The sequence below is a fragment of the Talpa occidentalis genome, unplaced genomic scaffold, assembly GCF_014898055.3.
Source record: "Talpa occidentalis isolate TD23 unplaced genomic scaffold, MPIMG_talOcc4v2.1 talOcc4.3, whole genome shotgun sequence".
Classification (NCBI taxonomy): Eukaryota; Metazoa; Chordata; class Mammalia; order Eulipotyphla; family Talpidae; genus Talpa; species Talpa occidentalis.
The window spans coordinates 50,040,866-50,055,642 of record NW_023603184.1 but is presented as its reverse complement, the minus strand read 5'-3'; the positions used below and the strand labels follow the sequence as shown (position 1 = coordinate 50,055,642).

General features: G+C 34.9%; 1 protein-coding gene across 4 annotated transcripts in view; it reads right to left on the bottom strand.

Annotated features, from left to right (window-relative positions):
- Positions 1-14,777, bottom strand: part of HIKESHI (heat shock protein nuclear import factor hikeshi) — a 49,765-nt gene that overhangs the window by 21,344 nt on the left and 13,644 nt on the right. The window contains exons 1-2 of one of the 4 annotated variants that reach the window (XM_054699584.1): positions 5,334-6,194; positions 3,645-3,781 (exon numbers count right to left, since the gene is read on the bottom strand). The exons of 2 other annotated variants lie outside the window; for them this stretch is intronic. In XM_054699584.1, the coding sequence (XP_054555559.1) occupies positions 3,645-3,781; positions 5,334-5,470 (274 nt within the window). In that variant the 5' untranslated portion in view covers positions 5,471-6,194. Of the gene's footprint in view, positions 1-3,644; positions 3,782-5,111; positions 6,195-14,777 lie in introns of those variants that run through there. One more of the 4 variants, XM_037523105.2, reaches the window with a different exon arrangement.

Sequence of the window (14,777 nt, the reverse complement as noted above, 5' to 3'; positions counted from 1 at the left end):
CTGCCTTCCAAAATCTCCTTTGCATATAGATCCACCTTCAGCAATATCCATTTACAAACTGCATCAAATTAAAAAGCACAACTACAAAAAAAGCAATAGAGGCATACATTCTTTTAACATGTTGAAGATTTTGTTACAAAATATTGTTATTAATTCTTCCTTATTGAGTGGCTAAATGGGTTATACTTTCCTTGAGCCTTAGAAATAATACGGTTCGATCAACTTTTTAGTTTGAGAAATTCACTTAAGAGAGTATCTGAAGTTTCAGTTTGAGATTTTGTTTATAAAATCAACTTCACCATAATCAGAGTTTTTAATTCTACTATCTGTCTCTTTGCACTCAGTTTTGGATTCTTCCATTAATTATGAAACTTATCCCTCCCTCAATATTCTTTGTCATTAGGACAATAAATGAAAAATTATGCATTACCAATTCCTTTCAATAAAAGCAAAAAGTTAACCATAAAGATGGGGCCTTCAGTCTCCCTTTACAGTTGTTGAAAAATAATCTCTTGGATAATGTAATATGAAAACTGCAGGATAATACAATTGCAATCGAGGATGCACAGGGCAATTCTGGCCCACAACCTATTTTTGTATGATCTGGAAGCTAAAAATGATTTTTACATTTTTAAAGAGTTGTTTAAATATGTCATAAAAACCATATGCAGCCCTCAATCAGCCCTTACTATCTTACCCTTCATAAAAAGTTTCCAACCTTGGGGCCTCCCTGGTGGCACAGGCAGTTGCGTGCAGCGCTGTGAAGCTGTACACAGCCTCTGCAGCACTGGTTCGATCCCCGCTCTGCGGAGCAGCCCACATGGCACGGCAGACCTCTCCTGGATCGCCCACTGCTCCCATCAGCACCATATTTTGTCAGTCTGCCTATTCTGCTCCCTGCTCTGTCTCTGGTGAATCTTCTCACCCTCCCGCGCATCTGGCCTGTACCCCAGTTCTTGTATAAATAAATCAATCTTCAAAAAAAAGTTTCCAACCTTGGCTTAGAACAATTCTATCACTCTTCCATTTCTTGTTTCAGCCTTTTTTATTTTCAAAGTTGATAATAACTGATGAGTAATGATGAAATAATTCCTTGGTGGAAATAACAAAATATGTGAAGATACAGGAAAAATAATATCACTAACACTTTCAAATGTATCACAGATTTCTAAAACAGTCAAACAGCCAATATGGTAATTGTAAAACAGAGTTTTAAAAATACGTAAGTGTTCTCTTTTATTCTTTGGAAGACCTCTACAAAAATTTAAGAACTCATGAAATATCAATCTTTATAATTGTTACTAGTGCCCCAAAAAGGAAACTGACAATGTAAAAGTGAATTAACCAGTTAAAATATTTTAGGTGTGCATGGCAGCAAAGGGCTAAAATACCAAAAATAATTCACTATGAAGGGCATTTGGCTATGATGACATATGCTAAAAAGCTCCATAGAAACAGTTTAAGAATTATGCCTGCTTAATCTTCTTAGTATTGAATATATTTACAGATCATCTATATATTTCTAAAAGTTTTTTTTTTTTGCTACCAAATTGAGTTTTATTTGCCATAAGTACACTAAATAGTGGCTATCATCTTTATTATGATATTACAATTTTTTAGCAGTTACAATGGTGAGGAATCTGACTATATTGGTAATGTAAGTACTTTTAGGTCAGAAATATGATTAGTATTTGTTTAAATGTAGACAACATATTGGGTACATATACCAAAATTGTCTAAGTACCTACACTGTATATTTTTAACTGTATAGTTCTAAAAGTTTTTTGCTTCATTTCTACTGATATCCAATAAGCCTAAAATTACACTTTTTTACTAATAAATATTCTACAAGCTGTGACTCAAACATTTATCAAAAAGAAATATCTTAAATCAATAAAAATGATTTATCTGACACTGTAATATGTCTAGAAAAGGGATAACTACTATGTACTTAAATAATATTTACCAAGAATCTAAAGTTCATCAGAGTGCTCTATAGACTCTAAAGAATATAAAATCAGGAAGCTTATACCTCAATGGTGCAAGTAACCTTTCTGAACTGATTTCATTATCTGGATGATTTTAAATATCGCTTCTAGAGCTGTTTGTCTGGAGCTTTACAAATGTAGTGACCATTTCTTAAGCACCAACTATGTGTCAGGCACCATAAAGTATAATGCATTTTCCATACTTTATCTCTAATACTCCCAAAAGTACTTGCACTGTAGGTATTATCGTACCCATTCTACCTGAATTCTTAGGTTAAATATCTGGGTCAAGGTTACACAGCGAATAACAAATATCACTGAGATTCAAGTCTCTCAAGCTGCCAAAGTCAATGCTCAGTCCAGTTCTTTTTCTTATGATATGAATCGTAACTGATGTTTTTATCCATTACTTCACAATACACCATTCAAGAAAGCAAGTCAAGATAGTAAAATGTCCCTATTCTGGCTCACTATCTCCACTTTGTGTAAGTAGACTAATAGCAACATATTGAGCTTTTGCTGTGCTTTCTAATCCCCTTGACAAGTTTAATTCAAGTTTATAGTGAAAACTAGAGTAAGTTTAAAAGTTTCTTCCTGTCTGGCAACTGAGCTTGATGAAAACATGAAGAGACATTATGTCACGTGCAGAAAAAAATTAAAACTATGACATTAATATATGGCAGCACACACAAATAATATATGAGCAGAATTGTAAAGATAGTCAAATGATAATTTATAACAAATGCTAACATTCTTAAAAATTCTTCCTCGGTGCTAAGACTTTTTTTAATGGGTAAGTTAACATCACTGTCAGAAGACAGAAGGGCTAAGCAACTATGCCAGATTAGACACTAAATAAGCATTATGACAATGCAATGCATGATGTTGAGTGGATGCTAGTAGAGGGAGGGGAAACTATTACAAAGGGCATTATTGGGATGATTGGCAAAACTTTAATGCAGACTGTATATCAGACAGGAGTATTGTTAATGTTAAATTTGCTGAATTTGATAATTATATTATGATTAAGTAAAAGAATATCCTTCTTCTATAAAATATATACTTATGTATTTAGGAGTAAAGGAGCATTATAAATCTGTGTTTCTCCAAAGTTTTAGGGGAAAAAATTTGTATCTCCAGGAAATAACAAAATGTGGCAAAATTGATGAATGTGGTAAAAAATATATAAGGACATCTTTATATAATTCTTGTATTTTTTCTCTAATTTTAAAATCATTTCAAATAAAGTGGTTTAAAATACCTAATGCAAAAGTAATTGTTAAATGTCACAACTGCTACTTTAAGAATTTCATTCCAAATTTAACACTACCTTACAGTAGGGCCTTGGCCAAAAAATAAAATAAGGTAGGACCTCACCATAAGGTACCTGGTGTACTCTAAAGGCCTGAAGTAAAAAACAATAGTCTTTTTTATAACAAAAGTACTCTAGAAAACTCTACCACATTCATTATTCCCCTTTATTCACATAAATATATATGATCCTTCTTTCTTATACCAGTTGATTTGAACAACAACTTCTTAATTCTCCTATTGAAATCAATCACATATCAAAGAGCTACAGACATAATAAAAAATATTTGTAAAGTTCCACATTTGTGTCTTTACTATATCTGACCTAATGTCCTACTCCCCCACCTGCTCTTCCATTCTTGGCCTCTTCTGTTTCCCATTCTCCACATAATTCTCCACTGTAGATGTCACAGGAATTCTCCCTGACTGAGGCATTGAGCCATTTCCTCATTGTCTCTTGAAACACTTTACAAATAGTTAACCTACAGAGAAAAGGAAGGTTTTAAGATGAACTTTGTGTGTGGGAAGGGGTATGTGGATGTGGCTTAAACAAACTCTTCAAATAGTATATGAATTTTTGAAATATTTCCCTTTAACAGATATATGCACATGCATAATTCTTCCAGTTACACATTTCTGGTAAGAGAACTTGCTTCAACCTTCCAAATTCCGAATCAAAATGATATAACTTAATTTAAAAGATGCTGTACTCATGTTCTTTATATAACATGAACCAAAATTTCTTAAGCTACTATTATAACATGGCCATCTTATTATTCACAACTATTAAGATTTTAACAGATGTTTAATTTATTATGCCTGGACACCAGCACTCAGTTGACCTACTATATGAATGCTGAAAAGATTTTGAAGTTTTCTTATGCATCTTACAGTTTAATGACACAACTCAGGTAAGACATTTTACTCTAAAATTTCAGAAAGTACTGTGAAAAAACTAAAAAAGTACTGAGAGCAAACAAGCACAAAAACAAAGCACTAAGAGATCTGACATTACAGAACAAGAACAAAATGGATTCTAATTCTAATTACAGATAACTTTTAGATGAATGAAATGAACACACAGAGATTAGTATCTCTCAATTAAAACAATTAAAGATGCAATCCATTGAGAAAATTGCCAGTTCTAACTGGACCTAATCATGAAATGCTTCTCTGCACCAGGTTAAGTTAAAAAAGTTTGAGTAAATAATTACTCAAAGAGATAAATATCTTTCATTCAAAATAAATCACCATAATGTGAATTCTGCCCTTCAGGTTTTTGTTAAATTAAATTCAGAATTTCATTAAGTGGACTGACATACCAAGGAAAACTAGAAATGAGGCCTATAAAAATGACCAAATCCAGTTTTGTGTTTGTCAAAAATAGATGTTTACTTTGTTAAAATTAATTTATAGTACACTATGAGAAGTTAATGATGCATATCACAATCCCTAAAGGAACCACTAAAAATCTAATGGAGGTAGTACGAAACTAATAGTCAACTAAAGAAACATGGAATTAAAAAAAAAAAATCCAGAAGAGGCCCCTTCCCCAAAATAAAAAAGCATGATAAAAATTTAAACCTATCCACATCAATAACATTAACATAGAAACACTTCATTTAAAAGGCAGAGGCTACGAGGTTTTTTTTTTTTTTAAAGGCAACAAACTATATTCTGTTTGTATATCGTACAAAAGATATACAGATTTATGTTTATATAGAAAAAAATAGAGCCCGAGGATACTAACCCTAAGAAAGCTAGAGAAACAATATAAAATTTAGGAAAAAAATTTCAAAACAGGAGCATTACCAGAGGTAAAGGCATTTCTTACTAAGAAAGGGCCAATTCATCACTCCTGCACATTCACAAATAAAGAGAAAACAACTGTTAGGCTTTTTATTTTCTTTTTGCTGAACTGCACTCTTACTACTTCTATTCAAAGTGATAGGAAGTTTATCAAATATTCAATATATGTTACCCATTCCACACAAAATCAATATACAAACGGATGTAGAGAAGAGACTGTCATACGTTTCTGGTGGGAATGCAAAAATGGTACAGCCACTTTGGAAGACAGTTCGACAGTTTCTCAGAAACATCCAGCAAGCAGGCGCCTGAGCATTTACCCAAAGGACTTGACAGTACCTGAACACACAAAAACTGCACATAGATATTTACAGCAGTTTTATTCATAATTGCCAAAACTTGAGCATAACCAAGATGTCTTTCAGTATGTGAATGGATAAATAAAATGTGGTACAGCCTCTCAATGGAACATTATTCAGCCAGCAAGTTCAAAAAGAAATGAGCTAGCAAGTCATGAAAAGACATGGAGGAAATATCAAGTGAAAGAAGCCACTCTGGAATGGCTAAATATTGTACAATTCCAATTATATAACATTCTGGAAAAGGCAAAATTAGAGAGACAACAAAAAATCAGTGGCTGCCTTGGGGTAAGGGTATGAATAGGCAACTACACAGAATAAAGGAGATTTGGGGGGCAGTGAAAATACTTTGTATGATACTACAATTTTGGATCTATATCACAGATTTGTCCAAAACCACTGAATGTACACCACTGAGAGTGACCCCTGAGGTAAACTGAACTTCGAGTTGTTATGATGTGCAATGAAGGTTAAAGAGTTATGACAAATGTAGCACTCTGGTGAGCGAGGCTGAGAATGGGGAAAGCAATGCACATGTGAGAAACTGATGTACTTTCCTTTCAATTTTGTAATCTAAAACTGTTCTTAAAAAAAATTTAGTACTAAAAAATATAATTGTTCTTATATATACTAGCCAAAAGGCGGTGGGGGGGGGGGAGCTGGAATAAGGAATAGGTAATCAAGCTGTAACTTATAAGCAAAATGAATACTATACTGTCATTCAAAACAAACAGAAAAAAAGTACCATATCCTTCACATCAGTGTTTCTGAAAGAAAACTGTCAACTTTTCCTTTTAAATAAATATAAAAATTTCATCTTCTATTCCCCATCCAGTCCATCTGAAGATCAGACTGTGTCTCACTTTACCTGATTAATAGGAAAAGAAGGAAGGAAAAGAAGGGAAAAACTAAACATTAATATTCTTTAAACACAGCAAAATTTCACAATCCATTAAAAAATGACTAGCTAAAAATGTCTAAAAAATAGCTGTTACAAACACATTAATTATATATATTATATATAAAATAATAGGAAGGAATTTGACCTTAGTTTTCACCCTAAATTTACTTTGGAAGGGGAAAAAATCCATTATACTTAGAACAGTGAACTAAAAATCAGAGTATCGAGATTGCAATCCCTGTTCTATCTTAGGAACATTCAAACTTTTTAGCTCTCAAGAGTCTCAATAGTAAAATTAAGGAGATTATTTTTAGGGCCTTCGAGTCTAATATTCCATAGTTTATTCTGTTGTCATACTTGGCAAGAATATGTTCTACTTGTTTTTCATATAGTACCAAGTACACTGTACCTTTATCATGACTCTCTAAACACTGCCATGACAATCATGATCCATTATCCACATTCAGTACCCTTTGTCCAGGCCTCCTATACCATTTGTTCTAAAGGCCATTTTAATCCAGGAATTCAGTTCCACTTCTAGGAGATTCTTCTACAGAAATACAGTGCTAGAAAATATGTACAAAGATTTGTGTAAGAATATTGTAGCATTGCTAATAAAACAATAAAAAAAAGGAAACAACCCAAATTTCCATTGATAAGGGTTAGCTAAGTAAATTATGGTATTGCATACAACATAAAACTGTTTAAAAGAGGCAGATCTATAAACACTGCCTGAAAGTTAGCCAATTGTCTTCTCTGAGCAAAATATTAAACTTCTCTGAAACCCAGTCTCTTGAAAACCAGAGGCTGGTAATACCTACCTCAAGTGTTTTTTAACGATCAGGTAGATTAGATAAACGTGAAGCCTTGCACCTAGCCCGGCATCAGCAGATATTTAATGTGGGTCTTTCTGTGTTTCCTTTGCCCTTCAGTCACTATAAAATCTTTCCAACTGGCTTTCTGACTCTAATCTCTAGATTCTTCAAGCAATCTCAGACAATAATTTTCCCAAATCATTATTTTAAATCTATGTTCTTGCTCAAACACTTGTCGACCCGAAAAAATGTACACCCCACATGACAATCACGCAACAGCGCTACCTGACCTGTAAAACCTGACCCCGCATACCTCCCAAATAGATGCTTATCAAGCCACTCTTCGAAGTTTCCTTCGCACTGTTGTAGACACAACGAACACAACCACTTGTGACTTTAACACTCTGAATGAAAGTCCCTGCTCCCACTTCTGTCCCATCCACGCTATTCACGCCCTAAGTTCATGCTCCGGTCTAATTTTCCACAGAGCCATTTTCAATTCTCTCAGCTCACTAACCAGCTTCCTCTGAACGCTGTCCTAGAGAGATTGTAATATTCAACACATACAGATCCTAACTGAGAGCAGTCATCACTCTGAAGAACAGGTGCTAAGAATGAAGTAGACATTCACAATTACTTGAGAAATGAGGAATAAAGCGACATCTTAAAGTAATTACTGGTATAGCTGCCAAGATTTCCCAATGTAAACAGATTTTGACCTAAACATCATGGTATAGTACCTAAACCACAGTACCTACAGCTGCCCAAATTTTCTAATAGGAGTTCCATTAAAAAAATTTCAATTTGTTGATATTCCTTCATAGGTGCTCATTTGAGTTTGCATACACTCCCTGTAAAAAACCTTATACAGAACTCCCAGCATTTTACAATTTTTACTACAATTTAGGTTAAATCTCTTCCTTATTGTGAAGACCAAGGGCAGTATCTAAAGATAAAATTGCAAAAGACTGATTTAAACTTTCAAAATTCTCTAAGGACCAAGTCTTATCATCTAAGCATGTGCATTTCTTAAGGATTTATAGATCTGACATGCATACATAAGTAAAAAAGGGAAGTTTATTCTTATTTTTTAATATAAAACCCTTCATTTTATATTTTCAAGCTTAGTACTATCCTAATTCTTAACCATCACCTGGCCCAGATTGTTTCAACATCAATATAAAAATGTAATTAACAATATAACTGCTTTTAATAACCCAACTAACAAATCTTCTCTGAATCAAAATAAACTCGCAATAACTGATTTCAAGACCCCATACAAACTGCAGCTCTCTTACACTTCCTCAACCAATACTATTCTTTTTTTATATATGTAAAGATATTAACAAGTTTTATGTCACATATAAAAATTTATATAGAAAATATAATGGAAGAATATACTGCATTCATACTGGCATCACAAAACAAAAAGTAGTGTGAAACAGAAATAAAAAAGATAAAGGACAGGGCATCCCTGTGGCATAAGGGGTTAAGTCTCAGTACTATGAAGCCATGAGCCACATAAGTTGGATACCTGGCCAGGGAGCAACCCACATGGCGCAGCGACCTGTCCTATCTCACCCGCTGCTCCCCTCAGCAGTGTATTTCAGTGGGTCCACCTGTTTTGTTCCCCACTTTGTCTCTGGTGAATCCTCTCATAACCCACCGCCCCCCAATCCTACAACTCTGCCTACAACCCAGCTCTTTGTATGCATAAATAAACAAATCTTTTAAAAAAAGATAAAGGAACTTTTGAAAGAAAACTATGAAACTGTCATGAAAGAAGTCTTGAGTAAATGATTTGCTTTGAGATACAATTATCTCTCATACTTTAATCTTTTCCAAGACAACAGATGAGTTACTACAGTCCTTTTATTATTTGCACAGAACCGTACTGAATGGGGACACCCTAACTATGCCAGCTGCAAATGGTAGATATTAGACTGCTGCTAATTTTTCTGTATTGAAAACAATGGTACAAAAGCTGCTCATACATACATTTCTTTATATTCAACGTACTTAATACCTTTCTAGAAATGTAATGTCTAGCTCAAAAAGTCTAACATGGAAATATTTTGGCAAATACTGTCAAAATTGTCTTCCAAGAAAGGTTGACCAATATATACTCCTACCAACCATGCTACAGCTTATTTTTTCCACATTCCCACCAACACTGAGTTATTGGTCTCTTAAAATTTTTTTTCCCAATCTACTAGATTCCTCCCCAATATATTTTCCCCAAAATATCTGCTTTTCCTTCCACATACTAGTTTGTCTTTATTAAAAAATTAATAAAAAGCCTCGTAGACAATGTTTATATATTCCGGACACTGACCTTTTGTTACTACACTGCAAATAATTTGGTCCAGTTTTTTTTCTTTTTCTTTCGTGGCTTGTATAGACATTTTACTTCTGGGTTTCACTCCTAATTTTAAAAAGACTGACTCCTACTCTTGTGCCTAGAAGTCAAATTCTCAATCTAAATGTAGCAACCCATGACTCCAATGCCAATCAATACTATTCTATGCAAAGTTCAGTAATCTTCATCATTCAGGAGAGAACCCACAAACACTGCTAAATTTTTAACATGACATTTGCTACAGTGAACTAACTTTCTAAATTCCCTGCTCCCATAAAATTTTTCTAGATTTGTAGCAAATTTACAATTAATTATTTAGTAAATTCTCAGTTCAATCTTACTGCCTGTAGTTACCTTAATAAGCCCTTCTCCCCAAAATGTTCTAGTTACCTGGGTTTGCCCAATATAATCAACCTTATGCCCCTAAGATTAAAAGGATACCTCAAAAGTTCAAAAATATAAACCCATTACAAGTCTTCTTTTTTATATTTTAACAATGCATCATTCCTTAGTACAAATAACAAGTTCAACTTCTCACATATAAGAATTCTAATACTTTAAGCACCCAAAAAGTGCTTTTACAAAACAAATAACAAAAGGACTGACTAAAACACTTTACCAGCATTTTATCATCCATTTAATGTTGATGAAATAAAGTATCTAAATATTTTAAGCTGCTTTATTTTTTATTTATTAAAGAATTGTATTTTACCCATCACAAATACTGCCTTAAAATTGTATTTTCATGGGTAAAACTATTAATAATCATATTATAATGAAAATTAAAACATTTTTTAAGGAAGGAGAATGAAAAAACTAGTCTTATTATTATAATGGAAATAAATTCATTTTCCCACACAAGATAAAGTATTACTCTGGGATTTGGACGAGGCTGTTTTATCTAACTCCACAATAGAGAACAAATCTCACTGAATAAATAGTATTGTTAAAATTTTGGTTTGAGCACATAGACAAAACTCATTTTTGATTGCTGAATTTTCTCCAGATGAGATAAATAACTCAATGAAGAAATGTCTGGGTTCTTATGATCCCACAATGCACCCCAACTGGAGCTGTCACAAGAGAAAAAGAAACAGATAGTCAAAGACCATTATGCAAAAAGAACAGGAGACAAGACTTTTCACTATTCCCAAAGCATCTCCTGTAGGGACTACAGTGAGGACCTTAAATTACGAAGGTCTACACCTTCCCAACTCAAAATGCTGGCAAACCTGGGGCAATGAAAAGGATTGGGATGGGAATAATTAAATGGACAATTTAATTGGTATGTCTCCAAAACAACCAATAGGTCCTAGTCTACTGACTGGTGATCAATATTCACCTTAATTAATGCTTATGAGTTTGAGGACAAAATAAGCCTACACTTTCCAACTATGCAAAAGGCAAACAGCTGGTTACTAGCCTATTGCTATAAAAACAAAGCCTACCATTTTTTTAAGGCGGTTTACCATGTCCCACAGGTTCCTCAATCCTCAACCAAAAACATCCTTCCTCTCTTTCCCCAATCAGTTGCTGCTCCTCCTGGATTGATTACTACAAAACTTTACCAATACTCATCTAATCTTCCAACATGTTTTCTAACTAGTGATTCACTATTAAAAACAAACCAACAGCATCTTTCCATTTCTTTCCTTCCTTTTTAAATTGGTAGATAGTCATTTATGTATGTTTCTATTTTACTTTAAAATGGAGCAATCTGAGAGCTTCCAAATGAATATCAAGGGAAAATGCTTAACGAGGGAAGCAAAAAAAAATGTGTCATTACTTCAATCTTTTCAATAAATGGTACTGTAACAGTTGGATATCCACTTACAAAATTTTTTAATGTCTATCTGTATAATGCACTGAACACAAAAATTAATTTAAATTGGGTCTCAGCAATAAATGTAAAATCTAAAACTAAAAAATTTTCAGAAAACCTTTGTGACTTTGGGTTAGGCCAAGATTTCCTAGACACAACACCAAAAGCACAATCTAAAAGGAACAAATTGAAATACTGAACTTCACAAAATTGAAAGCTTCTGATATACAAGAGGCATTGTGAAGAAGATAAGTCAAAGAGCCAGAAAAATATTTTCAAATCACATCTCCTTTAAAGAACTGGTATCAAGACTGTATAAAAACTCTCAAAACTCAGTAAGAAAACAGCCTACTAAAAAACTCAAGCAAAAGATTTGAACATAGACTTTACCAAGAAAGGTATAGATAGATAATAAGCATATGAAAAAAACGCTCAATATCATTAGTTAGTAGGGAAATTCAAATTAAAAACAGCATGGGGGGCCTCCCCTGCAGCTCAGCAAGTTGAGCAGCGGGTTGAGCACAGCATTGTGAAGCTGTCCACACAGCCTCTGCAGCACGGGATGGATTCCAGGCCAGCCAGGGAGAAACCCACATGGCACAGCAGACCTATCCTGTCTCGCCCGCTGCTCCCCTCAGCAGTGTGTTTGAGTCAGTCTGCCCGTTCTGTTCCCCACTCTGTCTCTGATGAGTCCAAACCCCCCCATCCCAGCCCGGCATCTCTGGCCTATACCCCAGCTCTTGTATGCAAAAATAAGAGTTATAATTTATTGAGTTATAATTGATATATTAAGACTGTTGATAGCAAAAAAATTAACTTCTGTGTTGTTTGGAAGATTTCTTAAGAATGGATAATTTGGGCCTCCCCGGTGACGCAAGGGGTTAAGATGCAACCTATGAAGCTGTCTGCAACCACTGCAGCACGAGTTTGATCCCCAACCAGCCAGGGAGCTACCCACATGGCTCAGCAGACCTCTTCTGACTAGCACGCTGCTCCCCTCTGCAATGTATTTCAGTCAGTCTGCCTGTTCTGCTCCCTACTCTGTCTCTGGTGAATCCTCTCACCCCCACACCTCTGACCTGTACCCCAGTTCTTGTATGAATACATAAATTTAAAAAAAAAAATGGATAAATTAGAAAATGTTATCTCCCAAAAAATAAACTGGAAAATTAAACTTAGATTCAATTAATTATGATAAACCAACAGTTACAACACATCAAATATACATACAAACACATATCTACAAATTCATAATGCTTTTAAAAAATAGTTATTTTGAGGATGTTAGAAAATCTACTCATTTTTTGAACACTGTTATGTATGTAAAAAGAATTAAGCATTTACCCTGCCTATGATTCTACCCCTGTGTAGCAAAAAGATATCAAACATCTCTTTGCAGTAAATAAATGAAAACGATAGAAATAGAATATCATCACTTTGAATCCTTATTGAATAAACAAATCCACACACTGCATAGAAATGACTGCTAATTTTATAAAAGCGATAACCATAATTGTACCACAAATTCCTACCACTACCTATTTTAGTAAAAATAAACTCAAGTTTGATCAGACCTATAAACCTAAGTAATTTACTAGAAATAGAGAATGCAATTAATCCTTGATTTTTATAAATGATACTTGAGATTTCTATGAGTCAACTGCAATGTACGAACCTTATACAGACACTAGATAAAAGTATTTGTAAACTTTATATATAAACATAAAACTTCTGAGACCTTTGGAAATCTTCACAATTGAACATACTCAATCCAGTATGAAGGTAATATTTGTTTTAGGTGGGGCAGCAATATTATGTTTAAAAAAGGAAAGATACTGTTTTTTCGAGATGGGTACGATATAGTTACAGATTACATATTGTGATTAAGGAATCTACTTCCCAATAGTATGTGAAAGGTGGAGGGAGTGGAAATAACATCCATGAGTGTGTAATTTTTCAAGCCAGTTGATAAGGGGCTTAATATCAATATTCCATTTGGCCTACTTTTCAATATGCTTAAATTTTCCATAACAAAAAGTTTTTAAAAATAAGATACCTTCAAAGGCTGTTGAAGGTCACCAACCTGCCTCCCCCTTTTGGAACTGAGTAAAGGCAGAGGGAGGGCCCCACAAACAAAGGTGGGCAGGCGGCCTCAGGGAAGCAGCTGCTGGTTCACAGGGCTACTGGAGGCCAGTGTCTACCAAGCACCCTTCTGGAACCAAGTAAAGGCAAAGGGAGACCCAAGCAAACAAAGGTAAGCAGTGAGATCTAGGAAAGTGTCCTTCCTCCCCTCAACACATGACTGTGGGAGGCCGGCGACACCCCTGTACCCTATCCAGAACAGCAATTAAAGCCAGGAAGGCACAGGCAGAGCCCAGCCCCCACAGGGAGCAGCAACTGCTTGGAAAGTGCCTTTTGGACCAAACACAGCAGTACGTCTACATGCACCCCTATTGCCTGCACAGACACACGGGCCATTTTAGGTCAGAACTCACATGGAGGGGAAGAGGCCAGTAACATACAGAGACTCGGTGATCTTTAGGGATAGCACACATCAACCCACCCACAGCATCACTGCCCTAATGAAGTCTGGCGTAACAGCACCGGACTCGTTCTGGCCCCTAGTCCCCGATGTGCCAGTAGGAGCACCATGAAGAGAGGCCCACCAGTATCAGTGGCACAGCAGCCCAGCACATAGAACAAATTCAAAAACAAAGGGAGAAAGAAATGCACAAATAATCAAGCAAGCCTTCTGGGAAAGAACACACCACAAAAAGAAAATCAGCCCCAGAACTCAACAACTATGACATGGAAGAACTTCTGTCCCAGGCAGACAGAGAATTTAGAATTGCCATGATTAAAAAAAAATAAAGGAGACAAAAAGGAAAAGAATGATATGAGAAATACAATTTGTAAACTGAAGAATGAAACTGAGTCTTTAAAGGAAATGAAGGAAACACAGGATATTGGAAGATTAATGGAAGAGCTAAAGAACTCTGAGAAAAGTAACAAAAACAGAATTGATGACATGGAAGAACGAATCAGTACTCTCAAAGATACAGATATAAAAAGAACCAACAAAGAAAAAGAAAGAGAAGTACAAAGAAAAAAAAATAAACACTTCAAGAACTATCTGACACTATGAGGAAAGGAAATATAAGAGTTAAAGGAAGCCCAGAAGGTAAGGAGAGAAACAAAGGAACTGAGAAACTATTCAAGGAGATAACTGAAGAGAACTCCCCAAGCATCAAGGAGATGAAAACAGACATACAGGAAGCTAGAAGAACACCAAATTGCCACAATAAAAGGAAAGCTACTGCAAGACACATATAGTAAAGCTTCCAAGAGTCCAAGACAAGGAAAAAATTATCAAGCTGACGGGAAACCAACCAGGCTGACATCAGACTTCTCCA